The sequence below is a fragment of the Diabrotica virgifera genome, chromosome 3 (genome assembly GCF_917563875.1).
Source record: "Diabrotica virgifera virgifera chromosome 3, PGI_DIABVI_V3a".
In the NCBI taxonomy this organism is placed as follows: Eukaryota; Metazoa; Arthropoda; class Insecta; order Coleoptera; family Chrysomelidae; genus Diabrotica; species Diabrotica virgifera.
The window spans coordinates 53,369,885-53,380,906 of NC_065445.1; the positions used below are offsets into that span (position 1 = coordinate 53,369,885).

General features: G+C 32.9%; 1 protein-coding gene across 1 annotated transcript; it reads right to left on the bottom strand.

The window, feature by feature from the left end:
* Positions 1-4,766: 4,766 nt before the first annotated feature.
* LOC114349028 (39S ribosomal protein L48, mitochondrial) lies at positions 4,767-9,374 on the bottom strand. The gene is made up of 3 exons (XM_028299463.2): positions 9,171-9,374; positions 7,603-7,863; positions 4,767-5,026 (listed from the first exon to the last, which is right to left on the bottom strand). Exons 1-3 carry the CDS (start codon positions 9,276-9,278, stop codon positions 4,856-4,858), a joined length of 540 nt encoding a protein of 179 aa, XP_028155264.1. The 5' UTR covers positions 9,279-9,374; the 3' UTR covers positions 4,767-4,855.
* Positions 9,375-11,022: the final 1,648 nt, after the last annotated feature.

Genomic DNA, 11,022 nt, shown 5'->3' on the forward strand with positions numbered 1-11,022 from the left:
GTGCTCAACCTCCACTGAAACTAAACCTAAAACATTCAAATTATTTTTGCAGTATGTAGTTAATTTAACATCCGATTTTTGTAATTGTAATGCAGGAAAATATTTTTCAAATATATTTTTATTTATGATTGTAACAGCAGCGCCAGAATCAATTTCAAAATTTAAAATATTACCATTCACTTTTAAATTTATAAAAAATTTATCTTTGCAATTTCCAGCATTTACTTCTAAGACCTCTTGAGCAGAGTTTACTGAATTTACTTGCCTGTGTGAATTTTGTTGTGCCTTTAAACAAACTTTTTGAATGTGTCCGACGTTTTTACAAAAGTTACAGATTAAATGCTTTTTATTACATTTATCGGCTAAATGCGAGGTGTCTCCGCATCTATAACAAGCCCTATTAGGGTTATTTGACATTGTAGAAGTATTATTAGGAGAGCTACTATGATTATTTACTGTATTATTATCATTAAATTTACTAGTGTTTGTATTTTTATGAGAACTTTTTGCTTTCGCATTTAAAACATTTATACTAGCCTGATTGTAATTATTGTTGTGAGAAAATTGATTACTATCCTTTTCTGAAGTTTCCATGCTTGCTGCAATTTCTACGGCTCGGTCCAAGTCCAATCCCTTTGTTTCTAATAGTCTGGCTTGAATCCTCTTTGACTGTAAACCAAAAACAAACTGATTTCGTATAGCACTTTTTAAATATGTGGAAAAGTTGCAGTTTATGGCAAGTTTCTGTAGAGAATGTAGGTATTCTTGTATACTTTCGCCTTCTGCTTGTCTTTTTGATTGAAACCTAAATATTTCAGCAATTTCAAGTGGTGCAGGGTTGTAAAAATTATCCATTAACTTAACTGTATCCTCATATGACTTGTCTTCAGGGACCTCTGGAGCTAGTTTATCACACAGTGTATCGTATGCTTCCGACCCCATGTAATGTAGTAAATAGGGCAATTTCATTTCCTCTGGAATTTTAAAAACTTTGTATGCTCCTTCCAGCCGTTTTACCCACCTGGACCATTTTGTAGCTGTCTGGTTAAAAGGTTCAACGGAAAACTGGAATGTAGAAACTTGTGTAGACATTACTGGAGCTGTAGCAGGTGCAACTATCGCAGTTGTAGTCGAGGAACTCGTGTTTGTACCGGCTGTAGTTGATGTAGTGTCTGTAATATTTGTATCCATTATCCTCGTCGCCAAATGTCAAGTCCTTTGTACTTAAAGGACGTAAGTATTTGTAATGAAATAATACTCGATGTAAAATACTTTATTTTAAAGAATTATGCACATGGTTTCCATTTTCTATCGCAGTATTAAGTATCTGACAGCTGTCGTTCAGATGACAGTAGTACCAACCTACATTCATGGTTAAGGGAGTTTTACACGAACATAACACAGTGCATGTAAACAACAATTTTAGTCTACAGTATAGATGGTATTCGTTTATTTCCTACTACGTTGTATTAATACAAAAAATTATCTACAGACACTTTTTAACAAATTTTTCTACCAAATTTAGTATGTATGAATTAAAAATAACAATTTCTCTTAAAATCCGCAAAAATATACAGGGTGTTCCATTTAAATTAATTAAGTTAAGGGTATTTCCGGTGAAACCGGACGTGGAGTAGTAACAAAAAATATGGCAACAGATGCCTTTTGCGTCACTGTACTTGCATGCAAAGTTTCATAAATATTGTTCTTTTCGTTTCAAAGATATTTGCTTGGTTCCATACTTTATCCCAACCCAGTATAGTAAGTATAAAAACATGAAATTTTTTTCTTAAAACCTAAAAAATAGTCCGTCTACTCTAGTGGTCACTATGCACTTGCGGAATCGCGGAAGCGTCAGTTACTGGTATGAAAATATTCAAAGCACGATGGACACAGCGGCTCCTTGCACATTTTGCAGATATATGACTCATATTTTGTAAAACCAAAATTTAAATTAAACCTTATTATTTTGGCCATATATAAATTGGTCTGAAAGACGACATCATCCATTATGTCTGCGGTGAACAGTGATAAAAAATAATCAATGGGATTGTTTCCTTGAAGATGAATATTTTCTGTTCCTCTAAACTGTAGAGAAGTTGCTGGTCCATAGTCCATACATGCTGTCATTATTGCTCCATTTCCAGTCTTTTTTCTCAGCCTCTTTTTGGTTTTTTTTCTCTTGATTTTTATCCTTTAATGAAAATGCCGAAATACGCTGAGCTAATTGAATGTCATTTTCACACATATCATCGTCACTGTTTTCTGGCTGTATTTCTTCACTTTCAACAATTTGGTCTTCAGCCGTTACATATTCGAACGATTATGTCTCTTCGTCGTTGTAATCAGATTCCAAATCTGAATCTTCTAGTAAATCATAAATAATGTCATCATTGTCAATATCTGTAAATTCTTCATTTTCTGGTAAACATAAAGGTGTTTCATCCGTATTGTCTTCATGGGCAAAAAGTACTTTCTGAAATAGAATAAAATTTCTCATTGAAGAAGTAATATTATGTCAATAAATAAAATTTATTTATTTCCACTAAAATAATATAGGTAAGTACATAAAAAATGCCCTCGAAAATCCCGAAATAAATAATAAATCTTTGAGAAGAAAATAACAAAAAATATGTGAACAAGAAACCTACTAGCCCTCTGAAAATTATACTCATAAAACATACCACAAGAGTGGAATTGTAAGTTACATATTGCATGATGTCCACTCTAGTGGACATGACTTCAAGGTGATATTTTCAGTGAGTTTTCAATTATTTTGAAATTATAACAAAGGCTAATTGTGTAAAATACATAATTCTTTAAGAAAAATATTTTCTTACCTTTTGTTTGCTTTTCCATAGAAACTACGGGCAATTATTTCAGGCAATTCACAGGTCGCCATCGCGGTCAGGTGATTTATAGATATGTACTAATGTTAACAAACTTTGACTTTCAAAATAAATATTGTAGATGGTAGTAGTAGTTTTGTACTTGATTAGAGTCCACTGAAAGTGATTTCATGCATTTTGCACAAGTTTCATAGAATTAGAATATATTTTTTGGACTTAAAAAAATCTGTCTACTGGAGTGGACTCAATGCATGAGAGGGTTAAGACCAACAGAACTCAAAAGAAATAATCAACTTTGAACACAGAAGACTGGATGATGATGAATAATATTGATCACTTCTCTCTCTTCAATACTGAACCCCGGAGGGAGTTTAGTAGTCGACGTGATGTCGTGCATTGTCCATCTCCAAAGATCTCTGGAATATAAAGCAGTTAATCAACCGCATCTTTAACGCTCTTGACATTTGACAGTCGTTCCATATTTTGGTCATTTTTACTGTGGAAACTCTTGCTAGATCACATCTATGTATAAATCCTATAATGACCCTGTGTTTGTGATCAATGATCCGAGATATTAGTATGAGTTCACAATCTTAAACCGGTTAATTATGATTATGTCTGGATGATTGTGATGTAGTCTATCCACTATTATGATCTTAGTCTTTGATATGTTTAATTGCAGACCAATTGTTTGACTTTCGTTTTCGACCAGTTGTATAAGACCAAACAGTTCTGCTTGACTATCTGCAAAAAGGGCTGTGTTATCTGCGAAACGTAGGTTGTTTACTTTATGACCATTTATTGAGATGCCCTTTTCCCATCGTTCAAGTGGTCTTCTCATATATTGAATAATTGTGTATATGTACATCCTTGTCTGGTCACATATTACGACAATTATTATGATGACATCATTTGTTTTAACTTATTTTATATAAAATAGTAGTGGCAAAAGGTACCTAATGTTTCCACATTTAGCCACTATTCAGACTATCATAGTTTCAGCTACCCTTAATATGGAGCAAAATTAATTCTATCCAATTACTAATAAGATGAAAATAGGAAACTTATACAAAATAAAGTAAGTTATCAATCTAAGTAGCACAGAAAACGACAACAAATATCGTCTCCATACCACCAGATTGACATCAGGTGGAATACTTTTTTTAGTTTATAAAATTTATAAATCAAACAGGATGCCGAGGAAATTAAGATGAGAGAATTTTAAATAATTTACAACTTATCTGCTCAGCGTGGTAAGTTCCAACAAGAAAGATTCCTTAATACTCCTACAAAAGAGTAAATGAATTAAAAATGTATAAACATTTTCAATTTCTTTGCAACACGAAAATGCAGCAGCTGCATAATACCTACTCTGGTTAAATCGGAGAGTGCAGGAAGAGTATATACCGGTTTCGGAGGTCTTTTCCCCCTCATCAGTAGTCCCATATCCTCTTCTCTCAGATTTCTCCACGTATCATACTTTGGGCCCTTCCGAATTGCAAAGAAAGAAATGTCACGGATTTTCTCGGCATCCTGTTTGATTTATAAATTTTGAAAATCTCAGGAGGTGTAACCAAAGAAAGTATTCCACCTGTTGTCAATCTGGTGGTATGGAGACGATATTTATTGTCGTTTTCTGTGCTACTTCGATTGATAACTTACTTTGTTTTTCGGTAGATGGCTCTAGTTCATCCGTGACATTTCTTTCTTTGCAATTCGGAAGGGCCCAAAGTATGATATATAGAGAAATCGGAGAGAAGAGGATATGGGACTACTGATGAGGAGGAAAAGATCTCCGAAACCGGTAAAGACTCTTCCTGCACTCTCCGATTTAACCAGAGCATTATGCAGCTGCTGCATTTTCGTGTTGCAAAGAAATTGAAAATGTTTATACATTTTATACAAAATAATTAGACATTATTAAATACAACGTTTTATTAAAAATATTCGCTAACTAACAAATTAATATTTACAAAACCATTACGGTTAAAATAAATTATAAAAGACTATTTTCTACTTTTAGAAGGACCTCCCAGGTCTTCTAATTCTTGTTTCAGTGTGTTCAGTTCTGCATCAGGAATATACCTAACTTCTTCATCAGCTTCTTCATGCTGTCTAAAATGGGCTGTTACACCTGCAGGTAAACTTGCTTCTATAGCTCTAATGACGATTGGAAGCTAAAAATATAAGGGTGTATTAATTTAATTTAATGCTGAATTAATGTAATGTAAGTTGCATAAATTTGGCACAAATCACATGAATAACAATTTGATCATAAAAATTCTTAATTTATTTATGTTTCATTTTTTGTTTTCACCCAATTTTGAAAAAATGTGAAAACTTTGAATTATCCACGTCCGTCTGTCTGTCTGTCTGTCTGTGATCACAACTCCTCCGTCAATATACCAGCTAGAATGACAAATGAGGTGTCAAATGAAAGCTTATAATCCAAGGATGGTACTAAAGGTGAGAAATTTTACTTAAGATGTCTGTCCGTCGGTCTCTCCGACCGCGAATATAACTCCTCCGTCTTTATACCAGGTAGAATGACAAATGAGGTGTCAAATGAAAGCTTATAATCCAAGGATGGTACTAAAGGTGAGAAATTTTATCTAGGCTGTCTGGCCGTCGGTCTGTCTGACCGCGAATATAACTCCTCCGTCCTTATACCAGGTAGAATGACAAATAAGGTGTCAAATGAAAGCTTATAATCCAAGGATGCTACTATAGGTGAGAAATTTGATCTAGGCTGTCTGTCCGTCTGTCTTTCTGTCTGTCCGACCGCTAATATAACTCCTACATCATTGTATCAGGTAGAATGACAAATGAGGTGTCAAATGAAAGCTTATAATCCAAGGATGGTAAAAAAGATGAAAAATTTGACCTGGGCTGTCTGTGCGTCTGTCCGTCCGACTGAGAATATAAGTCCTCCGTCATTTTATCAGGTAGAATGACAAATGAGGTGTCAAATGAAAGCTTATAATCCAAGGATGGTAATAAAGGTAAGAAATTTTACCTAGGCTGTCTGTCCGTCTGTCCGACCGCGAATATAATTCCTTCGTCATTTTACCAGGTAGAATGACAAATGAGATGTCAAATGAAAGCTTATAATCCAATGATGGTACTAAAGGTGAGAAATTTGGCCTAGGCTGTCTGTCCGTCCGACTGCGAATATAAGTGCTCCGCTATAACAGGCAGAATGACAAGAAAGTTGAGAAACTTGACATAGGACTTCTGGTTTTAGAAATGCGACCAGAAGTACTGTTTTAGAGTCACCGGAATAATACAAGTGATATATTATTCGACGCGACTTCGCAAGAAGAGAAGAAATATATACTTCCGGTTTCATGACTGTCTGCCCGTATGTCTATCTCCTCCGTTATTAATACAGATAGACTGACAGATGAGGTGTCGAATAAAAGCTTATAACCCAAGGATGGTATTAAATATGAGAAATTTGACATCGGACTTCCGGTTTTAGAGTTGCAACCGTATGAGTTGTTTTAAAGTCACCGAAATAGTATAAGCGATATATCATTCGACGTGCCTTAACAAGATGAGAACAAATGTAAAATTTTGGTTTTTATATCATTTCCGGTTAAAAAGTTCTAACCAGAAGTGCAGAAATATTACATGTAACACATCAATCGAAGCGTATTGAAAAGTTAAGTTTGAATCTTTAGTTTCGGTTTTGAAGTCATTTCTGTACAATGATGACCCAAAGTTTAGTAAAAATGACTGAAAATTAGTAAAATCATTTATCAATCGGCACAAAGTTACACGAAGCGTTCAAATATCGACTTCCATTTCTACTTTCGATTACTTTGAGTGAAAACTTAGGACTTACGAAGTCCAATTACTTGTTTTATTTATCTTTCAGAAAACTAAAACAACAGTAATTAGTGGCAACTTATGAGGATAAATGGGCCCATGAGTTAAAGTGTTAACTCATACAGGAATGAGTTTTAAGATTTTCAGTAAGATGTTAATAAAGTTTTTTTATTAGTAAATTAAACTTCTTCTTTGAATCCTGATTAATTAAGTAATAAAATATATATGATTCTGACAAAACAAAATAGACTTGACCAAATTTAATAAAATCATTTAGTAAATTTATTTGTATAAATATATTAATTTTTGGTAAGTTTATCACCAATTTGTTCAGATGCCAACACTTTAAACATAATGTACATTTAAGACAAATTTATAAAGACTCAAGACTTGCTTTAGAAACAGACCAATAACCATTGACAATGCTATAGTACATTATTTTCAGATAAAAAAGTACAATTTTGTTGAAACAGATCACACTGAGACACATACATCCTAAAAAATAGCTAAAATGTTAAAAATAAGCATGATTTTTTAATAAATTCCCACTTTTTGGGAAGATATAATGGCCGAGGGAATATTCCCATTTTTTAAATTCCTTCCCACTGGGAATATTCTCAGTCCACATCACTAGTTGGAAGAAAGGTGATGCAATTTATTTTCAATCAGAGCATACATATATTATGATGTCTTCAAAAATATGAAAGCAAATTTAAAACATAAAACAATGTTTCAAATTTTTGACGAGCTTATAAGTGACAATCTCTTAGAATCTATTGTAAACTTTTAGATTGCAACATTAATTTCTTCTCTATATATTATTATGTTATACTTCTTGTATATTTTGTATATTTTTTAGTGTATTTGAGATAAATGTGTGTACGAAATCTTGTTGACAATAAACCTGAATTTGTAAAGTTACCTGAATTGATGATACATCTGCTATTTGAATAACTCTCTCATATGTTTTAAGATTATATTTAGCATGCACAATCTCACTCTTTGGTTTGAGAGTAGTGACATCCATATTTTGGGCAGGAACTGCCCAACTATCTTCAACTTCAACATCCATATTTTTCAACATATTATGAACAAATTTTTGGTAATGCTCTAACACAGGGTAATCATAACCTCGTAACTGAATATTTACTGCTTCATATAAAGGGATTTTTGATTTCATTGCCTAGAAAATTAATTTGATTGCTAATTAATTTAAACGCAATATAAAGATGAATCAATGAAGGAACTCAAAATATGTGTTGGGTTTAAGGTGGTAGAGGTACTAAAGTACTGAGGAAAATATGCAAGAATTAGGTCAAGAGGCTTTATTAGTAGACTACAGGATATATTGGGATTTGCTCAGCTTAGTAATGGTAGGGGAGCCCAAGCGGGGATTTTTGCACCCAAACCTTGCACCTTGTAAATGTATCTCTACAATATATATTGGCTCTTAATACAGGGGAGTTTGTTAAGGGGGGCCCGAAAAAAAAAATCTATCATTAGAAAAACTCAAAATTGTCAGATTAAGATAAGGTGAGTTAAGAGGATCAGTACGTATTTTTGGCTGCAATGCTATTCAAATGGGGATTCATTTTTTTCGAATCCTGAGAAAACTAATAAGTATTTTTGAAAAATTTAAACGCAGAATGAAAGATTACGTTATTAGCGAGGGCCAAAAGTCCCTGAGAACTTCTGTAATGTTGATTTTAATAAGTTACAGGGGTGAAAAACTAAGAGAAAATGTAGTGTGATTTTTAATTTCAAATATCTTATTCGAAAGAAACTTCTTATATATTCTAAGGGACTTTTGGCCCTCGATAATAATTTAGTATTTCATTTTGTGTTTAAATTTTTTAAAAATATGTATTAGTTTTTTCAGGATTCGAAAAAAATGGAAAGTCCGTGGAAATCGAACATTCCCTATCTTTGTCATACAACGCACTCATTCGAATATAATGTTATGGCAAGACTCAAGACAGTGACAAGTAGAGATGTGTCTGACCCGCTATTTTGATCTAATGCTGATATTGACGGTTTTATTAAATTCTCTCCTACAGTAAGATTTATTCCAGTTTTAGTGATGAATATCTTCACTCCTTCACTGAAATCTACTATTGCATTAAAATGGCCCATGACGAAAAATTTAAACTCAGGTCAATCATATTCGAATTGCCTCCATTAACAATCAAATTACCCCCCTGTGGGGCATGGGCCCCACGTTGGGAAACACTGGTTTAGACTTAGGCTTCAAATCTGTGGCAGAGAGCCTAAAACAGCCAACCATATTTTGCTGGACTGTAAGGCACTAGATCTTGGTCGAGAAAGGAGGATTCCCTGTACAGATAATCAAATTTATCTAACTCTTCAATAACAGAATATTCAAACACATAGAAACATTCAAGAAAGGTAATGAGTTCAGGAAGTCTGCAAGATAAGCAGGGTATGAAGTATCCAGAAAAGGGGATTATAAATTTAAACATATTTCTGTACCTGTAAATAACTTGGTTCATAAAGTCCTCCGCTTTCACATCTTAGACGAATATTTTTTACGTGCATTAAGACTTTTTCCAGTCTATGCAGTTTTCTCAAACTTTGCATATTATTGTTTTTGATATTTAAATGAAAGAATCAAGAATCTGACAAAATAAATTTAAAAAGATATTACTAGGTTATGTTTTATGATTTCTGTCCCTGTTCTTCTTCTTTTATTATTGTGATCTTATTAACTTAAATCCATTGGATCGTTAGACAGTGAAAAGGAATATAGTCCCTGGGTCCAACATTTAAAAAATAAATAGGGAACGCATAAATTTTTAAATATTAAAATGATATTAAAAAATATAAGGTAACATGATCTTAAAACGCTTGCATCCGAAAAAAACAAATATTTTTAACCCGGACGCTAATTACGACGCTTTGAAAATGCTATAAAATTCAAATATCTTAGGAGGCTCTTGAACATCCTTCTATTGGTTCGACGTCACGGGCCACGGTCAACCGGGCCTATCAGTCGCAAACAACGCGATTAGGGTAGGTATCACGGGTATATTACATTTTAATCGTCTTTAATGGAAAATTCCTAGGTATTATTTATGTTCATCTTATACATTGTAACAAGTAGTTTCCCAATCAGCTTAGTTTTAAACTGAAATTGATAAAGTTGAGTGCTACTTTGTAAAGAGTTTAAAACGAATAATATGACGGACGAGGGTTTTTCAAAAGGTCAATCTGACTAACTTACCTACCGTTGATGTCTTCATGGTGGCAACTTTTATAAAAAGTAGTGAAAGCTATTCTATTGGAGAAATGCGAGGTGTCAAGGCAAATAAGTAAGAGTTATTAATAAGATTGTTTAAACCGTTTATAACAATAGTTTGGTACACTTCGCGTCATATAAAACTGGTACACTTTTTTTCCCAATGTAAACATGTGTTCAGACTGACAATTATTGTTCGTGAATCACTTCGTTGTTGCGATCACAGATAACGGAATTGCACTAAATCTAAATACAAAAAAATAACGTAATATTTCGAATTCTAATACATATATTATTTAAATTCCATACTTGTTCACTGTAAAAGTTATTCATTTTGTATTAATTTCAAATTTAATTTTTAATTTTTCCAGTGTGCTTTATTTATTCTACACAACTTAATGCAGTTTTGTCCTACAATTTACGAGAAACCAATCACACCTCTCGATTTGACATTAAACATAATAATTTAAAGTCATGTCAAGATTTATATCTATCATTATTTTTGAATTGAAATATTTTCATAAATTATAATAAAACACGAATCAATGTATGGATACTTAATTGAGATGACGGAAACGGAAAATTATCATTGTTTTAGTTTTTAGTATATTAAAAAATGCGGTCTGTCGCTCAGCCCCGTTTTTACCTAGTTTGATATAATATTTTCGTTGAACTGGCAACGTTGCCCTAGAAATTATAATGACACTTGTGATAAGATCAACTTACACAACTTGAAAAACACGATTTTCGGTTATAAGAGTTGTACCCACAAACCATACATACTCATAGACGTTTCACGACCATGTTAATTTTTCGGATCGAATTAACGCCATCCCTTGATTGGAATGGGAACTAAATTAACAAATTTTAGTTACCTGGGAATTTCAAATTATAAATTTTGCGGGATTTTTGACGAAATTTCGCAGGAAATTAAAACAACAGAAAGACAATTCAATGTTTTATTCAATGTTTTACTGAAAACTTCAAATGTTCCAATTTGTTTTCAAAATGCTATAAACACTACTGCCATGTGTCACGTGAAAGCACTGATATTTTTATGTAATATTGAGTTGAATGAAAATTTTT

Coding starts and splice junctions, on each gene's coding strand:
- LOC114349028 (XM_028299463.2), bottom strand. CDS start 9,278: ATGCAAAGTTTGAGAAAACTGCATAGACTGGAAAAAGTCTTAATGCAC. Junction 7,864..9,170: donor ATGAACCAAGTTATTTACAG/GTACAGAAATAT, acceptor TTAATTTTCTAG/GCAATGAAATCAAAAATCCC. Junction 5,027..7,602: donor CAGATGTATCATCAATTCAG/GTAACTTTACAA, acceptor TTATATTTTTAG/CTTCCAATCGTCATTAGAGC.